Consider the following 23,107-nt stretch of genomic DNA (forward strand, 5'->3'; position numbering starts at 1 on the left):
AGTGAATAGGGCACATCTTTCTCTGCTCAAAGCAATAGAACAAAAGGGATTGAATGAGTTTTGTAATTCTTTTGGCTGAACTACAAGAAAAAATGAGCCCACCAGAAAAGAGACTGTAGCTGGCTGCGTCTGATGGGAGAGAACCATCCATCCATCCATCCATTTTCTAAATCACTTATCCTGTTCAGGGTCATGCAGGGTTTGAGGCGACCCCAGCATACATCAGTGACACTGAACATCTTCAGTGAAAGAACCATTAAACGTATTAATATTTCAAGTAAATAATAGAGTTTAGGGCATAGATGTGCTACCAGGTTACATAGAAGTTGTCATGGGACTCCACCAGTCTTAATCCCCGATTACACAGAGAATATTTACATACACAAAAATGCTTTTTGTGGAGAAGAGCTGGATTCAAATTGAGGAAACCTCCACAAGCCCCCTTGTGGAGTCAGACCTGTATAGAATAGTGCTGCAAATGACAAAACGACACAACAGTATTGTTTATTGTGATGCGTTCATTTAATTGATAAGGCCACTTGCTGTTGGCTCCAATTGGGTTGAAGTGAATGGGAAATTCTCTCGCAAACACACAAAGTCAGACTTTTTGCTTCCACAAATTCCACAATGATTGTTCCTTTTAAAGATATGACGCTTTAAAACACGGTATGTTTGGGGGCCACCCAAGATAAAACTCTAAATATAACCTCAGTAAGCTGATGCCACAGATGCTATGTCCATATTTTTGTACATGTCATGTTGCATGTGACTTGTTTTTATTTCCATTACCTGCAAAGGTAAGCTGTGCCACAATCCTGTCTACGTTGTTGCAAATTGTTTGCAGATGTAGCTGCTAAAAGACACACATTTTCTGCAGAGATGCAGATTTGGAGGGAAAAAAAGTGCAAGACACCTACCATTTGCAATTGTTCTGGGCTGAAAATGCCTGCATGTGTGTTCACATGGTTAGTGTGTCAGCCATTCTGAGCCTCCGACTCGGAGGTGTGTGGTGCTTGGATCCCTGAGTTAATAGATTTCTGTCCCCAGTGCTTTTAGCGTGTTGATCTCCTGCTGACGGCTTCACACTCTGCTTTGAGCACAGACATGGGGGGGAGGTGGCGGCTTAGAATAGAGCCTCCTTAACACTGCAAACATTTGGTTAATGTACCTTATTACTCCCCCATTGAGCTGATTTTCACTTTCCATTCACTCGCTGCTAAGAAAGCACCCCTGAAATTCTATGTCTCGCACGGGCCATTGATATTTATGCTTGCAGACGCAATTTATTTAATTCCACACAGAAATATTTGTATCTTAATTTCCTCCCTCACTGGACGTAGGAGGAACAAGGGATCCATAAGAAGACCCTCTGATATTAATTACACTGTATGTTCTCTCCTAATTTGCTCCTCTTGTGGTCTGTGCTCTGCTACTGTATGTTTTATTTCCAAACATGGATGCTCCCAGCATCTATTGTTGTGCTACGCTGTTTGTTGCGCTTCCCTTGTGCTCTTGTCTCTATAATGTTATTTTACATTCTCTGCTAAGCATCACACAATACTCCTTCCTCCACGCTGCCTGCCTCTTCCTCCTCTCCTGTCTCTTTCTCTCCCTCTGTAGATATTTGTGTTTCTGTATCTGTGCCTCACTTCTTCACTCCATTTCCTCTCATCCCCTTCCCACACACACTCAGTGTCCTTGTACTGTGGGCAGTGTACATGTGCACAGAAGCACTAGAGACAACTTTTTTTTTTTTTTTCATACGGGCAAGCCACTTAGCAGCTTTATATAGCAACTACCCAAGGAGAGGATTAACAGCAGGAAACATCAACAGACCGGCTTGCAGTTATATAGAACTCACAACTCACTCGCACACACACACACATGCAAACACACCACACTCATTGTCCTCACTGAGCCTTGGCCAACCACACACTGCACCCCTGTCATCCACCTGTTTACGATACATTATTATGTTAGTCATCCAGCAGATGCTCTTATCCTTATGGGATTGTAGTGCACAGTATAGACCAGCTTTTCATCACACTGAGCGAGCAGAAAAGCATATTTGACTTTGAAAAATCCAGTGGAGCCTGTGAGCCTCTGCCTTGCCCGGGTTATTTGATCGCATCTTTTGTCTCGGTCAGGTGAGGCAGGTTGTGTCGGTTCGGTGCTCATGGGGCATCGCTCACGGCCAGCTCTGTACTTAACTCACCGGATCAGAGAGAAATCGCACACGTTTGTAGCCTCAGAACATGCAGCGTGCACTCTTGCTTTTGGCCGTGCACATAAACCGTTTCTCACCTCACAAACACACACACACACACACACACACACACACACACTCTCTCACACACTAGTACATTCTTCATTATCATTCCGGAGCTGATAGGCTCTAATTATCTGCCTTGGCTCTGATTAGTCTCTCTGTAACAAGCTAATTAGATGGAGCCTTGTAAAATCATCACCACCATTACCACAGAGACATGGTTGGGAAAGACACCAACAAGCAAGAGGCAAGGAACGTGTCTTGCTCTGCTCCCCGCAAAGATTTGATAGTCAACTAAATGTTAAGTGCTGGAGCTCTGATTTCTTTTTGATTAAGTGCCTTTTAAACCCCTCTACATTGCAAAAGAATCTTTATCCTTTCTCATTATTCATCACGAAAGGATTGTTCCGTCTTACAGGGCAGGATGATCTGGCTTAAACTGCATAAACTGCCGCCGTCGACATTTTAAGAGATAGCATCTGAACATTGATTAGTTTCTCTGCCCCCATGATACAGTGGCTATTTATCCAAAACGAACTATCGTCAGATCCGAGACAGAACTTTTCTCTCCGCAGAGCAACTTTAAAGCCTGAGCAGAAAGCTAGATTAATTCTCTCCTCTAGCTTCTTCCTCCCTCTGTTATTATCCCTCTAACAATCCTTTTAGGAGCTGTCACACACTTTATAGCTATTGTGTTTCAGTTGTGAACACTCCAGAGCTAGTCTGGAGTGCAACACATTCTATTTTCCATCAAAATGCATCTGAACTGTAAGCCAGTTAAAAGAAATAGGAATTGTGATCTCAGCATCTGTTTTCTGCTTTCCAACTCATTTGAGCGAACACTAGGTGCTGTAAAAGATTTATTATAGCAATTCATACAGTTTGAAGACTTTATACCATTTGTTGTATGCGTGTACCGCTCATTACCAATGTACAGGATTTCTATTATCGGCTATAATCGACTTTGGAGAGACATTATGTTGCAGAATGTTAGGGAAACCAACAAAGTAGAACTGTTTTGTACAGCGACAACACATCTGTTGAGTCAGCCCCGCTGCTTTTGTCTTGGATTAAAAAGTACATATATAGCCTGTGGTCCCACACAGGAGAGCTTTTACGTAATGGGATTTGAAATCCATAGTTACTTTTAGCCCTGAGGTAACTCACCTCTGTTTGCAAGCGTGCACTGGTGTGTGTTTGTGAGAGAGAGAGAGAGAGAGAGAGAGAGAGAGAGACTGGAAGACAGAAAGAGACATGCTGGTGTCAGCTACGTCAAGTGTGCAAGCATGTGTCTGGATGTGACGGGTCGACTTGCCTGTATGTCAAATCTGTGTGATTGTGGTCATATCTGTGTTTGTGTGCGTGTGTTTGTCCTGGCAGGGGGTTCTTCTCTAGGGTGAGGCAGATGGCCTCTGTGGATCGCAGCCTACTGAACTGGTTGGCAGCTCTTCTGACATTCCTTCATGCCACGTTGACACAAGATCACAGCCAATATTTGTGGAAATAGCGTCTTAGCTCACAATTCTGTGGCTTGCTCCACTTTGCAGGAATAGATTCTACACAAAAAGTGCCCTAGATCGGGCCTGTGACAGTGTCAGGAGTTTTTTGTGCATATTGTTTCCAGATTGTGTCATTGTATTTAATGTGGATAACGACCTACTATCAGTTCCAGCGAAAAGCACGCTACGCTTCTGTCAGAGAGACTGCAACGCAGTTGTACACCGCTTCTCCTTAGGCGCTGCCGTGCACTCTTGCTGTCTGCCCCGTCTCAGGGTGAGCGAGTTGGTAATTGGATTCCTGGAATCTTCTTATTCACTCTAGTGAGGCAGTGTGCAGGCGACAAAATGCCTGCAGCCATGAGGCATCATCCCTAGGCCCCTGTGGGAAGATCAAGGTAGCTTTACACAGACTTGGTAGATGGGACTGTGGCTGAGTCTCTCTCCCATGGGAACCTGTGTCTGGATGCCTGGATGGGAGCTCTGATGGAGAATGGATGGATGACGTCACATCCACCAACCTCCACCATGGGCCCAAACAGCCCTCCTGACATCCACTTACAACAATCACCCAAACCCAGCAGCTATGGCCAAGCAAAAGGAAGTGGAAAGATAGTGGGTAAATTGCCATGGTAAAGATAGTGTAGTAATTGACTTTGACCAAAACTCTGAGCTGAATCGAGACTGTATTGGGATCAGTTCCACATTGCAGATACAAGAATCACTGAGATGAATTCTAATCCTGCAGCATTATGTTTTGCCATCTACTAGAGAGGATTTATATCTCACATGCCTGTACCCTCAGTTGACTCGCTGCATGTCGGTGCTTTGGATTCCCTTGGCTGCTTGTCTCCCCTCCACATACACAGTTACATGACAGCTGTCACTTTCAGTAACCACAGCTCCGTCACTATCTCTGCACTATCCCCCAGGCCCAGACTGGTACCTGAACAAGGTGAAGCTGAAGATCACCGATGTCAATGACAACGTCCCTGAGTGGAATATGAAGCCGTACCCTTACCTGGCTGTAGTGTCCCCCGAGGCCCCTGCGGGAACGTTTGTCTACCAGCTCCAGGCTCATGATGGGGATGAGGGCAAAAGCGGAGAGGTGGAATACTTTTTGTCGGATGGTAAGTTGCTTTTCACACACCCACACACACACACAAGATGTATAGGACGAAAGTGGTATTAGAATAGGCTGTATTGTTGTTAAAATAGGTTGACAGGCCATAAAGCCTTGGAAATAAATACAACTAGTCAGGCACCAGCACAGTCGCTCAGACAGACAGCCACAGGCGTTCACACATTCATTCATGCACTCATACACTCTTTAGGTGTCCATTAGTTTCTCTGTCTCTCTGTCACCCTGTCTCTCTCTGCCTTTGTATCTCTTCCCTCCTCTCTAAACCCCCCCCCCACACACACACACACATAATCACACACACAGCCAGAGGCCTTCACACATTTGTTTATGCACTTATCATGCACTCTTGTGTATCTGTCTGCTTCTCTCTGTTTCATACACACACAGAATCACACAAGCATGCACTCACGCACACAAGCGCACACAGGGAGCTGTTGGAAGTCTGCCAGAGTAGTAGACCCCCTGGTGGGTTTGGGGATAGAGGTTTGTTGGCATGTCAGAGATGGGGGGGATGTGTTAATCTTGCCAGTGGGGCTTTACAAAACACGACTGACTTCCCTCTGACTCACATTAGTCCATTGCACTGCTATCTGATGTGAAACCACAATTACCACAAGGTAACCATGGTCTGACCAAGCTAAGAACTCTTGAAAGCAGTGAGGTGCTTGTGCTTGTGTGTTAACCTTCAAACTAATCTAGACCCAATTTCAAAAAGTCACATGTATTTATTTGACCCTCTTATCCTGTGCTTAACTTTTAAGACCTCAAGAGGATGAGAGTGGCTGGCCTTTCGATGAGTGTGGTCAGTCTGTCTGACCCCATTTTTTCATAATGAACAGTAGTGGAAAAAGTAGATCTTTTATTTAAAGGTGCCCTGTGGAGTTTTCTTGTAAACAAACAAAAGTTATGTTTACATTCAGAAACGCACTGTGTGTATCCATGAGGATACACATATCCTTAAGTATTTAATATTTAAATACATTGTTAACATCCATGTTTGCTTGCTAGCAGTCGTCTTCCTCACTGCGTTTGGCACATCGTTATATGTGTTAGTGCCTTACTGCCACCAACTGTCAGTCTGCGAAATAGTGTAGTACACACTATTCACTACGCAGAATAATTGCTTTTCATATTACCAACTAATCCTGTGAAAAGACTCCAAAACAACAAAGAATTGATCCTGACTACTAACAAGTATTGTCTGTGTATCCACAGATAGCGACAGACAGGCAGGGAAAGTCAGAAAGTATTGAGAGATGAACTAACACATTGTTACTGTAGGTCTTTTCATGGGATTTGTTAGAAATAAGAAAAATATAGTATATCGCTGTCCTTTAGAGGTTCCCTGTGGGGTTTTAACCACTAGTTGTGCTATTGAGCAATATTTCTATGTGCATGCGCGTGTGTGTGTGCAACCTCATGGCCGTGGACAAGCATGCAACGGATGTAACACACATTCCTGATGATAGTTTCAGGCTATTCCACTGACAGTTGATGGTGAAGAAAAGAAAAAGAAGAAGTAACCGTGAATAGAAGTCTGCTAGCTACCAAACATGAATGTAAACAATGTAGGTTCCAAAATATTTATCTAACCTTTATTCAATCAGGTAGTCTCAATCTTGGTCATTGAGATCAAGATCTCTTTTGCAAGAGAGACCTACAGAGTACAGCACAAGTAGAACAGAGATAAGACACACAACAAAACACAGCCAGTCATGCACAAGCACATACTCTCAACTGTAGTTTTAAATTTGAGAATAGGTGTGATAGGAGACACAGTATGAGACATTTATTAAAAGAATAATAGTGTGTAGTTCTTTTCCTGTTGCTAGCGAGGACCACCCTACTTTTTAATATAGTGCACACTGATGAGTGCAATATTTGTCTCCTGTGAAATGAGTGAATGAAACGTGGGGCACAGTGGTAAACCTCATCAAGTTGTTTTAAGGTGGAATAGGCAGCATGAGAGTACAGCATGCCTCCATAGACAAACACAGACATGATGGTAGTTTGCACAATGTTGTCAAGAGAAAAACCTGCTTTTTGATATAAGAAGCCTGTGTTTGTCTGTATCTTCAGATTCTGTGCCAGTTGCTCCACATGATGTTTTTTGTAAAAGTAAGACTGCAATCTAACCAAATTCCCAGATAGTTATAAGACTGAACAACTGAAATTTTAGTAGCATTATGTTAATGGATGGCAGGATGTCATCTGCATAAAACATGGATATTACGCGTCTGTGTTTAGTTAGATTGTATGCACAAAAACTCCACAGAGTACCTTCAGGTACAGTACATTGCCTCAAGTACAAGAGGAGCATGTTTTTTGTACTCAAGAGCTTTTTTATTACAGATCTACAATCACAAAACATCAGCAGCGGTGTAATTGGTTTTCAAAGTTTTGGAACAAGCTACTGAGCAGCAAGGCTGAAATTCCCATTGAAACTCCACTGCTGTCAGTGATAGTAACTGTCTGCGACCTTTGACCTTTTTGATCTTAAAGCCTTCGTCCTGCCCATCCTTCCTGCCCACCCTATCCAAACCAGGTATCTCGGGTACAGTGCTACTCTGGTTTGAGTCCTACCTCACAGGGTGATTGTTCAAAGTGTCATGGCAAGGAAAAGACTCCAGACATCACTTCCTGTCTACTGGGGTACCACAAGGATTGGTGCTTGGTCCCCTTCCCTTCACCACCTCCCTTGGTCCAATTATCCGCTCACATGGTTTTTCTTCCCATTGCTGTACTGATGATACTGAGCTCTATCCGTCCTTCCTTCCCTCAGCATGCCTCAATGATATCTTGTCCTCGGAACGTCACCTTCAACTCAGTCTCTCTACGACTGAACTCCTGATGATCCCAGCCATTCCTTCGATTTAGCACATTAGTATCCAGATCAACTCCACCTCACTCTCTCCAACAAAGTCTGCAGGAAATCAAGGCGTTGTGATTGATGTGAACATACTTATATACAGTGTGCCCCCTATTTTTATTCATTGACAGTATATTGCTTTGTCCCATGCATTCTTCTTATTGATATTTTCATTTGAAGTATATAATGAAAAAAATATAGCCATTGGTGATATATATATATATATATATATATGGTGAAGAGAATGTGGCGGTTTCCATCGCACAGCTAACATTTTTATTGCAGTCAAACCAGCAAATTGTTTGGTTGATAATGACCAGGAAGAATCATCATTCAATGGTAATAATTTGGGGCAACAAGATATTTCTATGTAAAGTAAATGAGTGGAAGATCCTTGTGTCCAAAACCCTGCAACATCAGGACATTCCCAGTACATATGTAAGAAAGTACCAATGTGGTCGTTCGTGCAAAAAAAGTAAATTTCATCAAAGAGTGCTTTCTGTAAAAGTATGACCTTAAAATGTATCAGTTTATTATCAGAATATGTCACTCCCTTTTTTATTACTCTCCTCCAGCTCCCAGTTGCTGCTCGCATTAACTTCAGGTCACTAATGCTCGCCTATAGAGTGGCCACTAATGCATCACCCACCTACCTGAACTCCCTCATTCAGGTTCTCATTCACTACGATCTGTAAATGAACGACGACTAGTCCTACCATCACTTGTGTCAGGTGGAGCATGGCACTGTGTTGTGCTGAGGCACTTATTCTCTTTAAATATCTTAATCCATTGGGTGTTATGTCAAAGTACAGCCCATGTTGGAGTGATAAGATCATGGTAAACATTGATCTAAGTATCAAAGCAAGAAATGTGGCTTTGTGGTTCCAAACAGAACATTTTATTTGTTTGTGAGTTTGATGGTTTATTTATATGTTTATACTATTAAGATGTTTTGATAAATAAATGAATCGCACAGAATGAATTTAAATGGTAATTTGAACATAAATTCACATTTTAAGAAAGTAAATTGTGTGTCTTGTGGGCCTTAACTGAGCAAACCCAGCAAGATAGAATCACCTATTTCAAACCGCTATTTGATTAACATTTCTGAGTTAGTATTCAAGCCAGCAGTATTGTATTGGTTTGGATCCAGAGCGAGAAAAGAAAAAGTCATTGTATTTCCCTGTAGGCGGTGACGGCTGCTTTGCAGTGGACAAGAAGACAGGCCAGGTGGTGACCACAGGGCTGGTGCTTCATCGGGACAGAGAGTACTTGTTAAGCGTGGTGGCTCTTGATGGCCTGGGCAGCCGCAGTGCCCCTGCCATGCTCTCTGTGGTGGCAGGAGCTAGAGCGCCGCAGTTCACCAATGCTAGCTACGCCATTTCCATACCAGAGAATACGCCTGAAGGACAGCCGTGAGTATTTAACACTCACTCACACATACATAAACAGGGAATCAGGGCTATGTGATACAGGCAAAACATCATGATATGTATTTTTTCTTTTGTGACAGTATTTGGCCTTTTCTGTACAAATGACAGTAATGTAATATCTTTTTGAAGTCTTTTCTTGTCGTTAAGCAGTTATTATTCAGATGTGGTCTATTCCCATGTGGTTATCACATAACACTCTTCTGTCAGATTTTTTTCTTTTGTTGCCTCAATAGGTGTAATTGCCTGATCCTGAAGAATACAATATGGAGAAGAACAATATTAAAACTTGTATCGTCAGGTTACCTCATATCCGTAAATAGCCAAATACTAGGATGATTTCATGCATGAAAGCGTACTGATTCACAGATTCACTTACACAAGGACAGTTTTACATGTACATCACTTCATGATAAGCTTCATTTCTAACAATTCAAACTGAAATGCATGCATATGTCAAGTCCTACAATAACTAATGCAGACATGCATTAAGACACGCGTCTCTGGTGTCGATTTCCAAACGCTACCTGTTAAGACCTACGTTGATGAATATTAATTTGGTCACACCAGCGCACTCAACCATGAATTAACATATCATCATCCCACACCATTAGGGGAACGCAAACTCTGATATCTGCATAATAGTATCACATTATTACACAGGACTGACAAGTACTGATTGACTGTTTATCGCACATAGTCAATGGGCCATACAGTAATTGATTTCAGTGCAGCGCAGTGCTGATGTAGGAAAAGAGGATTTTCGATTTTAATTCAACATGTGTGCAACTGAAATCGAATCATACAGACTGCTTCTCCTTTTCTTTGAATCACTTTCTCTTTGTCCGGCAGCTTCCTGGTGGTGTTTGCCATTTCCTTCCAAAAGCAGCCAATCAGCTACAGCCTGCTGATCAATCCCAGTAGCCTTTTCAGCATGCGGCAGGAAACGGGGGAGATCAGTCTGACCAGGACACTGGATTATGAGAGTGACCAGCGACGCTACCTGCTGATGGTGCGAGCCAGCGAGGAGCCCGGCAGCCTCAGCACCGCCACAGAGGTTAGTTTAATAAGAGAGTGATAAAGGCAGCAAACATGAGTCACATAAGAGTTTACACACTCAGGTCAACTAAGCCCAAAGCTGAGGCCCACTGTGATGTTTTACTGTTGCATCTGTCACGCAATATATACTCTCACTGCTGAATTAAACTGAAATAAAAGATCTGCTTTGTCGCTGACATTTCGTGCCGTCCCACTGGACAAAGCTCTCAGACAGACCAGTTTTCACCTAAATGTTTTGTGGCTCGTATCAGCTGACAAAGCTGCATTAATGGTAGTGATCTGATCTCAGCGCTGACCTATTGACATCAACACTACTTGGCGATAACCACAGAGGAGAAGCAGCAGAGTTTGTGGCTGTCTACAGGAATGGCATGGCTGAATGGTTCTGAAATGTTAACAAGTGGACCGGGGGCCAACCGGGGATTTTTTTTTCTTTCTGCGGTTTGTTTCACCCTTTTGTTTTTGTGTCTCAGTAAGTGCTTTCTGTTGAGAGTGTGATCCGGAGGTGAACAGTGTGAAATATAGAACACACTCTGAGGCACTTGGCATGAGAACTCAAATTTCCCCAAACTTCATCCACAAACGAATATTTCTAGATAAACTATTCATGAATTCAGTATCATTTAAATTATTAATTCAAAGATTTTGTTACCCAATTATCATGTCAGGCACTCACTTCGTACCACAGATTTAGCAGGCAAAATCTCTTTCTGCTCAGCTGCATGTTGTGGAGTAGGAGATGGAGACTGGGAAAACCTATCCCAGCTATTTCAGGACTATTACTCAGCTGTCACTTCACACTTTACACACAGTGGTGACAGGGAGCTTGTAGGGCGGAGGGCGGCTGAGGGCCTTTGTCGAAAACACACACATGCTCAGAACATTTCTATTTTCGACTCAGGAAAATCATGAAGTGGAAGATAAAGGATGCGTTCAACTGGCAACTTGAGAAACTATAAAATGCAATTTAGATTAAGTTTTGGGGTCAGGCTTCCTGTACAGAGAATTTCTTATGGTTGTCTCCTGGATTTGAGGGTTATTAAAAGAGAGGCTAATTTTGTATTCTTCTACTCTGATTTTGTCTGTTGTCTCTCCTCTCCTCCCCTCTCCTCTCTTCTCCTTTCCTCTCTTCTTATCCCGTCACACTGGCACTAATCAGGTTCAGGTGTTGATAACGGATGAGAATGATTGTGTCCCAGAGTTCCTCCAATCCATCTACAGTGTGGATGGAGTCCCCGAGACTGTAACCACGGCAACATCCCTGCTGCAGGGTGAGACTCCTCTGACCCCATATTTCACATCCATCTGTTTCTTTTTGAAGTGGAGAGAGAAACTATTCTAAAAGTCACTTTTTCTACAGGAAAACAACAGATGTATTTTGGGAGGAACCCAAAGCTGTAATTCAGACCTCGAGTCATTGTTTCGGCTTCTAGACCCGTAATGCTTCTGTTTTTGCATACTGACAGAAACTAATAGATCTTTCAGATCTGTGATCATAATCTCAATTATACTTAACTAAACTTGCTGCTACAAAGACGCCATACATTTGTTTTGATTTATTATGTACTGTATGAATAATGGCATGTCAATTTATCTGTTACTGCATGAGTCTACCTTATAATTATCAATTATGAGGCAGAAGGCGTATGTATTGCCATCCCCACTGCTTAACTTGAGTGGAAATGTTTGTAAAAATACACACCAATGAAGAAACATACTGTGCTGAGGGAAGGGCAGAAATGTACTGTACTTTATCTTTTAATTGGATTTAGTTGTTTCATAATGTGTGATCACCTTTGATCCTAAAAACCACCGTCACTGGCACTTTTTGTTGTTTGCTGCTTGAAAGAATTACACTTCTGATTGCACTCACGAGATTTAGGTGTTTTAAGATACTGTACCTTTGAGATCAATTTAGGTACAGCCTTGAATATGCGTTTGTGTATTATCAGCGTGGCTCAGGTGGAGGTCGGCAGTGTGGCTGCTCCAACCTGTTAAAGGTTCCATATTTTGCTCATTTCAGCTCTCTATTTTTATTCTGGGATTCCACTAGAGTAGCTTTGCATGATTCACAGTTCAAAAAAGTCCTTATTTATCTTATACTGGTCCTTTATGCAGCCCCTCATTTCACCGTCTGTCTGAAACAAGCCGTTTTAGACAAACTTAACAACCTCCAAAAACTTGAAGAGTCATCCTGTGCAGAGTGGTCGAATAACTTATACAGACTGAGCGGGTAGATGAGCGTCCCTGTACTTGGTTGGCGTGCTGTGCCTGGATCAGATGACCTGCTGGGGGCGTGGCTGAGTGCGTTGACTGAATAGTTGTGACATCACAACCGTACAGAAGTCCCGACGGCTTGTTTAAAGGCACAGTTTCCGAATACGGGCTGTGTGCATTTCTCTGTGGACTGAGCGTTTTGATACTTTCACAGTTTTTTATACAGCACCTAGACCTGCTGTATAATCAAACAAGACATGGAAATCTACTTTCTACAATATGGGACCTTTAACATGGGAGCCGAAATGAAAAGCAACACATGCGCTGCTCAGGTAGGCTGTGTGACCCCGGCGTCATACTTAAGGGGCTCAAGGCAAAAATAGCTTAAGTTCAGAAAAAGCACATTAAATACAAGAAATGCCCCATTATTAAGGAGTATTCTCTTTAAATTTCATCTTTTTCTTGTCAAATGTTTTTGCGCCTGTGGGATCTCTGTCCCCCGTGGGCTACCATAGGTGACTCGTGGGAATCACTGGCTCTGTGATTGTTTCTAGTGGATTCTGGGTGAGAAAAATGGAACAAATTTAATCTGAAAACATTCAAATACACAGCCTGGAGCGGTAGAAATTGTTGGCACTGCAGAGCCAGCAGTAGGAGAAAATGGCACCCAATACAAACCAATGCGTCAACAAAAAATAAAACAACCAGTATGGTAGGAAGAACTCAGCAGTGGAGGCATCAAAGGTAGAGACAGTGAAGACGAGGAGTTTTCTGACAGAGCTGCCAATGAGAAAGTTAGATCGATATGCTATTAATAGACTGCAGCCGATACACCATGAAAATGTATGACTTTATAGTTCACTAAAACTGCCCCTGACAGAATCCCAGAATGCCCCAACAATTCAGATCAAGGGAAATGAAAATCTGAAAAAAGAGAGACAATTTGTTCATTTCTTAATCTGGTGGACTGCACAGCTAACTTATGAAATGTTGACATTTAGAGGCAACAAGGAAGTGAAATCCCCATTACTTTATTACATTACTCCCGTCAGCTTGCATTCTACTGGGAAAAGACACAAACTAATACTTTACAATGACGCTATCACTTCAACTGAGGTTGATGTTATAGATGATATAAATAATCTTTGGTTAAAGCTGTGAAGCACTAGTGGTAGTGAGGTTTAGGGAAATTGACTACTTCAATTTTTTGACATTTAATGAATTAGTCACATTATTCAGAGTATACAAAGAATGTATAGTAAATTGCCTGTCTTGCCACTATATCACAAGACATAGAGATGGAAGGAGAATGAAGCACTGAGATGCACAGACTGCTAGTGTTGATGCTTGACACAGAAGAAATAAACACATCAAAAGAGTGTGCAGTATGCAAGTTTTATGAGCTAGAGGGGCTGTGTATGAAACAGTGAGTTTAAGTGAAATTCACCAAACAACAAACTTAGACTTAAATTAGCTTTGCAACCGAGGATGTCAATATTTGGGGAAAAAAATATAATCACATTAGAAACAAATCTATAGTTTTTCTATGTAATTACCTCAGAATTAAATCATTTCCAAACGCTCTCTGCAGCAGAAAATGCAAATAGTTCATTTCATTGGGTTCTTTTTGCTGTCTTCAAGCTCACTTTTGCAAATGATGGTTGTAATTCTGGAGGGGCACAGTGCACTTTGTGTGCTGGTAATTGTAGCTGTCAGAGCTTATGATCTATTACATGTTTAGCAAGGCCATAAAGAGATAATGATCTACACAGATGTCAACATATTCATCAGCTGATGCCATCTCATCAGCTCATTTTGATTAATTGTAAATTGATGGTCCTTGTGCGATGTCTTCCCTCCCGCCAGTGTTGGCCACGGACTGTGACTCGGGGTTAAACGCCGAGCTCACCTATTACACCCTGAGCCCAGACTTCAGCATCTCACCCCATGGGACCGTTTTCCCCGCTGACCGGCTGGACTATGAGAGGCCTAACCATCTGTACGAATTTGTGGTGATGGCGATGGACAGTGGGGACGAGCCTCACTCTGGCACTGCCACTGTCCGTGTGAGGATGGCAAACATCAACGACGAGGCTCCTGAATTCTCCCAGCCTGTGTGAGCAGCTTTATACTTGCATACATCTACAAAATACCTGTCCTTTCCTTCCATAAACCACCATTTCCTTCATCATTTTTCCTGTTAAATTTGGCCATAGTCATACGCCATTTATTCTGTCTTTCTGCCTTTTGCCTCACACCAAACAACAATAAAATCATGACCAAGATGTGAACTTTAAGAGGAAACTGATATATATACTTATTGAGGACTCAGAATGTAGCATCTCGAGGACTATATATTGGAATGAAGAAGTGCAAGGCACACAAGTGCTATGAGTAGATCAATAAGCTATTACAAAGAGTGTGTCCTTGTGTATGCAAGTGTTGCTTCAGATAAAACAATAACACGTTTATTTGCAAGGCACTTTTCACCATGCTCAAAGTACACTTGTTATGCTATATAAGATTGTTACTGTAGCCCAAATCATAAAAGCAAAAATTTGAGTCTTAATCATGGCCAGAGCTTAGCCACAAAGATCAAAGTTTGTCACCAAGATGAACAAGTTTAAATAATGTCCTGACTCCTGGCTCTGATCCACAAGCTGATCACATTTCATTATGTCGAAGCTTAGCTCTTTGAGCAACACAAGGTAGTTGCATCACAGATATGTGGGTCGTCACATTACACATCACAGACCTGCCTTCCTTCAGGCTATTCGTCGCAATAATATTTGATGCTGGGAGTCCTGCCATGAATAGCGGCCAACTTGTGTCAACAGTGCTGTAGTAAAACCACGACCGGTAAGACAAACTCAATATATTTTATTTGGTGTGTTAATCACAGCCATCTGGCATCAAAGCAATCTGTTACTCACTTCTCACACATTAACCACAAACACAGTCTGACATTGTTACTTTCGCAGCGTGTTCTTGAGGTTTGCTAAAAATTTCTCTTATTTAATATTCTAGTAAAATCGAGCATTAACTTGGCTTTCACTGGGGTTTATTTTAGGTTTTCTCCAAAGGTATGCAGTAAACTGACATTCGGATGCAATCCAGTGTGTCCTCAACCGCCTTTTTGGCAAAGCTGTGTGAGTGGGTGGGCAGCAACTGTCACTGTGGCTCCGCTGCATTTATTCCCCCAAACGAGTAAGCCGCTTGTCCTGTCAGTCATGTTTCAATGACCTTCACAGAAGACTGTTGCAGACCTCTGTTCTCTCGCTCTTGTTGTGTTGTCAGGTGTCAGTCTCGGTGGGTGGCTAGACACAGAGCCAAACAAACAGGCGGGCAGAGAGGTGGAGATGTAGGCAGACAAACATAAAACTGAGGAGAAAAACACACTGAAACATGGTTGCAGGGCAAGCAAGAAGAGAATACCAAAACATACACGGTGAGCAGACAGGAGACAGCCAGTCAGATATGCAGATAAACAGAGAAGCCTGTCGGCAGTCAGACAGATACTCTTGCCAGACCAGCAGACAGATAGTTGGAAATGCAGGCATTTTGCCAGGTAGGGTGTGTTGGGTGCTTCATCATGCTGTGGCTTACTGAGATGTTGATAAGTGCTGTGAGGGCAGAAGAGGACAGAGTGGCTGGGAAGAGCACAAAGACAGGCATGTAGAGGTAGACTGATGGATGCTATGATGTTTATGATGAAATTAATCTTCGAATCAGACATGTGAGTGGACAGGCTAATGTTTCCTGGCGTGTCCTCTCAGCTGAATGAGTTGTAGAGAGGCTAAAAGTGGCTGAGGTGAGGGACGGGACAGGCAGAGAGCCTACAAAAAATGCAAATAGCCAGGCGAGCTGGCCAGCAGGCGGGCGGGCAGACTTAACTCTGTTTGAGTACAACTTCACAGCTCAGTGAGATATAGGGAGATGGTTCAGGAAGAAAAGCCGAGGGAGTGTATGTGTCTCATCTCGCCAGAGCTGCGGAGAGGTGGCCTCTGAGCCGGGTGACAGATTACAGGTCACTCATGTTGCCACGGAGACTACCGCGGCTGGCGGAGATGAATCACCCATCAGCGTTCTTCTGTAAACCATCAATCACCTCTGACTTCTCACTACAGACACCCCCCCCCCCCCAACACGCACACACACACACACACACACACACACACACATATGAGAAGAGGATACAGCACAAAGTCTCACAGGGGATGACTTCTGCTGACGAATCAACTCAAACTCCGTGAGAACGCCGCCCCCTCTTATATCCTGCTCCTCTCTGTCTATCAGCCTTCCTCTCTCTCACTCCCACATATCATTTACCTGTCATTTCAGTGGCAGCCTTCTTTTTTTTGTCACCTGCTCCTCTCTTGCCTTCCTTGCACTGTTTACCATTTCTCTTCATCACCGTGGCACGTCCTCCAAGTCACGCAGTTCATCTCCACCCCATCGTGCTTTGTACCACAGTGGTATATCAGTCTCCGGTGTCTCGCTGGGCATCTCGCTGCCCAGCACCACAGAGCAAGCAAATCACTGTTGACATTTTAAAAGGCATTGGATCAAATGGCCCACAGTGGGCTGGGTATGTGCAAGCACCATTTGTTCAATGACTTCAACATCCCAGTAGACATTATCATTTGTCTCTGGTCTGGCCGGCTAAGAGGATAGGTTAAATCATAGTGACAAGCAAAAGCCACAACCATAAGTCAAATCAGCCTGCTGATGCCTCGGACTGTAAATGATTTGTGTCTCCTGCCTGTGTGCGTTTCTATCATCGACTTCCGCGTTTGTATTCCTGCACTTGTTAAACTTGAGTTCCTCTTTGCAGATATCGAACGTTTGTTTCCGAGGACGCGGGCCCCAACACCCTTGTCGCCACAGTACTGGCCAAAGACCCAGATGGTGATGGTATAATCTACTCCATAACAGCAGGCAACGAGGAAGGAAACTTTGTCATTGACAGCCAGAAAGGTGATACTTCTTAATTTATCCGGCCTCACATTTGCAGCCCTCGCTTTAATTGACAGGCTTTCCGTCAAATCACACATTCCATTTTCTCTAATACGTTCCTGCTGCAGTGGTGTGCAATGAACGCCCTCTACTTTCAAAGTCAATGCGGAGCGATATTGAAAGTTGATATTAAAAGCTGTAATTTCAATACGAGTGCCGCTCTTTCTATTATTGGGGTCATAAATATAAACGATGACATTATTTGGGAAATTTCCACACTTGGTCTTTCTTTTTGCAGGTACAGAGAGGATTGTACCCCATGTTTCTGAGCTTTCTAGCATTGGTGCCTGTACAGTTTATCTTTTTTATTTACCCTTTGATCCGAAACCAGTGGCAATCGCTGTGACATTTGTCACCCAACCCTTTCAATTCAATTTCACAACAACTGCTCTATCAAAGCTCACAATCTCCAGGCTGCGCTCTGCCAGCTCCTCTTCCTTTTGTGTCATCTTTTTATATTCCTTCCCACCCTTTCTGCGTAAAAAAAAATGCAAAAAAATGCTAAGGCTGATATCCTTTGGGTGCAGGAAAACCACTATACAGCTTCCCACTTACTGTATGTGTACGAAGAGTGCTGGCTCATTGAATAGCTGCTGGAGCTCAGGTCGCATTTGTAAACAAGGTTGACATTTAAGCCGGGAGAATTACCGTGTACATCCCACAGTTCACTTATTTTAATGTAGTGGTGCAGTGCTGTCAACGTCACGCATTGTCATTAGAAGCGAGGACGCTTCTCTGCTCTGTGGGCAGCCAGGATCCCAAGTAATTTGGAAGAGAGGAAAGTCGGGCACTCGCATCTGTGTGTATCAGCATGCTGTGTTGTCTTTAATCAAGAGCATTGAAAGAGATGAATAGGAACACAACAAGAGAATAAAAAGCCTCCCGATGCTCTCACTTCAATGAGTTTCCCCCACATCACAGGCTGCTTGTTCGTCCTGCAACCTCTGATGTTTTTGCGTTACTGTTGACGAGAAAGATGTTGACTCAGATGCTGCATCCTTTTATCCCACCTTTTATCTTGACTGTTACATGAAAACAGACAAAGGGGGAGAGAGGAACAGCTAATAGGCATCTGCTGAGCATGGTTAACTTCTAACCCGAGTCACTTACTACTTTATGTTTTTGCAGTGCTTGAGCTGGATGGGCATCTTTAGAGGAGAGCACACAATTATTAGATTAGAAATGCGACAAAATCACCACTGTGAAATTGGTTTTGGATTTAGTCTGCATATCAGATTTTTTACATTTCTGAGGTGAATTTCTACTATTCACTATCTCGCTCACGATTTCTAGAACAACAACACGCAGTAAGCATTTTTTGCTGTGTTTTTTATTGATAGCACGTCCCTCACCATGCAAGGCCACAGTGACAATAACATCCTGCTTAATGACTTATGGAATGCTTGTACTTACTGTGTTCGGAGGGGCCGCGTTTTATGATGTGTAATTGAATGGGTCTGTGGTCTTTGTAGGGTTGATCCGTCTCCGCTCCACTCCCCTGCCCAAGCTTCAAGGCCTGGAGTATGTCCTGAATGTAACGGCCACAGATGACAATGCGTCAGGCGGGCCACACCCTCTCTCCTCCACCGCACGTGTCATCGTAGGAGTTGATGATGTGAACAACAACAAACCTGTGTTTGAGGAGGTGAGGATGTTTTTCTCATTCATAATTCAGGTTTAGTCAGAATGGCCAAAATTATGAGAAGACAGGTTGTAATTTCAGTTGGTTGTAAGGGAATAGTGCAACTTTTTGGAATTATGTTTCTTAAGTTAGATGAGAAGATTGACACCACTCTCATGTCTGTATGGTACATATGAAACTACTGTCAGCAGCTGGTTAGCTTAGCTTAGCATAAAGATTGGAAACCGAAGGAAACAGCTGGCCTGACTCTGTCAAAAGGTAACGCTTACCAGCACCTCTAGAACTCACCAATTACCAAACCAAAGTGTAAGCGTTATGTGCCGTACTATTTCTTGGCCGGGACCAGTTGCCAGGCAACCATCAGCGCCTCCAGGAAGTGACAGCCGGATTTTGTTACCTTTGGGGAGAGCCAGGCTTGCTGTTTCCCCCTGTTTTCAGTCTTTATGCATTTTCTTTTTTTTTACATATTTACTGTGCAAACATGAGAGCGGTATCAATCTTCTCATCTAACTCTCAGCATGAAAGCAAATAATCGTGTCTAACTATTCCTTTAAAGTAGGCTATTGTTTTGTTTGTTGTTATCTCTGCCAACCTGACATTCACTTGTTTTGCCTCAAATCTAAGAATGTGCTTATACGATATTGTTAGATTTTTCTCTCATCTGTCTGTCTGTCTCATCCTCTCAGTGCACTTCACTTATTCCTCTGTCTATCACTCCTTCCTCCCTCTCCTCATCCCACTCTCCAGCTCTTATTTCTTGCCCTGGCATTCATTCCCTGGCCTCCGTCTCTCTCCGCTCTGTTTTCCCAAGAGTTCTGATTAGCCTGCACACCCACTCTATCTTTAGGCGCTCCATTGGGATTTCAATTAATTTATGAAAAAAACTGCAATATCATCACAATATACTATACCTGTTTAATTAACTTCCCCCCCAATTAGGAATGACTTGAACTTCGGCAGAAGACATACTCCTCTCGGGTGGGCTGAAAGTCTTGGCAACTTGATGTGTTTAAATATCAAGTTCCACCTCAGAACCATCTGGGCTAGCATGACCTTATGTTTGATATTATGTGATTTTTAGGAACAGCTACCTACAGGCCATACTGCCTGTGCCATCGCGTCCCATGAACCCTTGCATCATTCTTCCGTCAATCGCTCGCTCACCTCCTTTGATCCATCTTCCTCCGTTTGTCTCGCTCTCGCTACTCTTTGCCTATTGTTTTTCTTGTTTCATGGTCATTCTGTTGAAAGAGTAGCTAGCATTTATATCTGATTACAAAAGAGAAAGACTCCAGAGAGCAGCTCTTTATCTGGGGCATATGTTCATTGGGGGAAATGGATTGAAATCCTGGCAAAGACAAAGCACTGCTGGCTCTTCAAAAGAAATCAAGTGTTTTCATTTCCATAGACATGGGCTACTGCATCTATAACTTCTATATTGTGTTTCAAGCACAGTACCTCCCTGTGTGTGCGCAGCAACCTTCTACTTAATTGCTTTATTTTCTTTGATCCCTGTATTCGCATTAATGTAACATGTTCTGACAATACAGTCTCATACATGAGAATTGTTTCTTGTTTTTGTGTGTCTCTCCTTCTGTCCCCCTCTCTCTTCCCTCTCTCTATCTCAGTGCCAGCAATATCGTGAGCAGGCTTCAGTGCTGGAGAACCAGCCAACGGGGACTTTTGTGTTGCAAGTGCATGCTGTGGATGCAGATGAGGGAGCAAATGGAAAAGTCAAATATGGCTTAATGCACAGAGACAGCGCCATGCCTGCCTTCAGAATTCATCCAGACACAGGTAGAGCGGTCACGGATTGTCTGCGCTAGAATAAGTCTCAATTAGACACAGAGCACAGAGTTTACTGTAGATAGACAGTGCTGCATTTTGACATCTTTACCGGTCATTCAAGTTCAACTGTGATCTGAGAGGAGAGGAAACATTCACATAATTCACATTGCTGCTCTCAAGTAGATAAGTCAAATGCCAATACCTGTCAATCATGATTTCATTTAATCAGGTCTGGCTCGGTGTGACTGAATGAAAAAGATTCTACGTAATGAAGGGAAAGACAAACTGAGAAGCTGTTCTGAAGTCCTAACACGTGGAGTCAACGCGTCATTTTCTTTAAGGCTTCTGTCTTATTTACTTCATCTCAAGATTTAATAAGAAAGTCACTGCACTTGAAAGGAATGCTCGACTTGCTGCGGAAAAAAAAAAAGTGTAATTGTTTACTTGCTTTTTTGATTGGGTGGATGATTTAGATGGATAGATAGACGGATGGATGCTTAGATGGATTGATGGATGGATGAATGCGTGCCTAGCTGGGTGAATTGGAGAATTGCTGAATGGATGGATGATTATATATGTATTCATGTGTGCATGTTTGGCGGGGGTCGGTTGTTTTGTTCTGTGTTTACAGGAGTGATTGTGACAGCCAGGCGGTTCGACAGGGAGCGGCAGAGAGAGTATTCAATTACAGTAACGGCCACCGATTGGGCAGAGGAGCCGCTCATCGGCATCTGTCAACTCACCGTCCAAATACTGGACCAGAATGATAATAGCCCCAAGTTTGAGAATTTGCGCTATGAGTGTAAGTGTTGGATACAAATTATACATGCTGGTACAAGTGTAATACAAATATGAGCGTGAATGCAGTAAATATGCATCTAGATTGGGTTTTATTGTATTATTCATAAATAAATAAATGCATTTATTCATTCCCCTGCTTGATGAATTGCACATCTGTGTGAACATTGGAAATACACGTAAAAACGACCTAAACCTGATCCATTTTTGCTTAATAACCAATGTCCCTAACATCCCTCATGCTTGACCTTTACCATGCTTTGCTCTCAGCCTCAATAAATTTGTACTCTTTGATGCACACGCATCATTTCTACCCTCTGTAGACTTTCTGAGAGAAGACACTTTGGTCGGTACCAGTTTCCTTCGCGTGGCGGCTCACGATGACGACTTTGGCACTAATGCGGCTATCACTTACTCCATGTCCCTGGAGCAGCCTGAGTACCTGCGGGTCAACCTTGTCACTGGATGGGTCTACGTTAACCAGCCCATATCACAGGTCAGTCAGCAGTTATTAGCAGCCTTCCTGTCAGCCAGCACACACACACACACACACACACACACACACACACACACACACACACACACACACACACACAGTCTGGATCACATGGCGGCCTGTGGGTCTGTGTCAACAAACTTAATGAATAAGCCACCTCAAAGTGCTTCTGTCTGCTACTCCCAATCTGGGGTATGTGTACTCCCAGAGGTGCTGCATGTGGAAAGACCACAGAGAAAGAAGACTAATTCAGGCTAAACAAATGATTGAAAATAGATTTAACAGCTTGGGATTCCTGTGGTTATATTTGATAACTGCAGTTTGGTTTATTGCACTGTTACTAAAGACTACCCTTTAAATATGCATTAAAACCTGCTAACTCGCAGTTAGCTGTCAAAAAAAGACAGACTATCTGCAAATGAATGGCACAGGTTTTAATTATTACAAAGACACAAAGTCCGTCTTAAATACTCTGGCTTTGGTATAATGGATTCAAGGCTTTCTTGTTTTGATTCATCATCTGAGACTTTGATAAAGAGACCGCAGCAGCTTTAGACGAGTCGTGTATTTTGAGGCTATTAACTGAAACAATTTAGAGGCTGGAAGATTATTCATGTGATTTAACTTAACAAAGCACAGGTTACCCCGATGTTAACAACTTCTGAAAAACTAAAACGCTTCGCCATATGCTTGGGGAAATTGCTACAAAGATAATTTCCTTTAAAATAGATTGAACTGTTCTCTCTTTAAAAGGTGAATTATTTTAGTTAAATAAATGCTGGTGTTTGACATAAAGATTGAACTAAAACTAAGTGATGTACTTTAAGTGATTTACTGTGTCAGAGTGTCAATGATGTAACAGTTTTTTTTACATTTTTGATAG

General features: G+C 42.8%; 1 protein-coding gene across 1 annotated transcript in view; it reads left to right on the forward strand.

Annotated features, from left to right (window-relative positions):
* LOC139286668 (neural-cadherin-like) overlaps positions 1-23,107 on the forward strand; it is a 76,893-nt gene that overhangs the window by 18,202 nt on the left and 35,584 nt on the right. The window contains exons 2-11 of the mRNA XM_070907556.1: positions 4,698-4,895; positions 8,968-9,193; positions 10,061-10,265; positions 11,427-11,538; positions 14,351-14,600; positions 17,319-17,461; positions 18,973-19,145; positions 20,771-20,939; positions 21,562-21,732; positions 22,052-22,224. Coding sequence (XP_070763657.1) covers positions 4,698-4,895; positions 8,968-9,193; positions 10,061-10,265; positions 11,427-11,538; positions 14,351-14,600; positions 17,319-17,461; positions 18,973-19,145; positions 20,771-20,939; positions 21,562-21,732; positions 22,052-22,224 — 1,820 coding nt within the window. The remainder of the gene's footprint in view (positions 1-4,697; positions 4,896-8,967; positions 9,194-10,060; positions 10,266-11,426; positions 11,539-14,350; positions 14,601-17,318; positions 17,462-18,972; positions 19,146-20,770; positions 20,940-21,561; positions 21,733-22,051; positions 22,225-23,107) is intronic.

Source organism: Enoplosus armatus, chromosome 6, assembly GCF_043641665.1.
Source record: "Enoplosus armatus isolate fEnoArm2 chromosome 6, fEnoArm2.hap1, whole genome shotgun sequence".
Taxonomy (NCBI): domain Eukaryota; kingdom Metazoa; phylum Chordata; class Actinopteri; order Centrarchiformes; family Enoplosidae; genus Enoplosus; species Enoplosus armatus.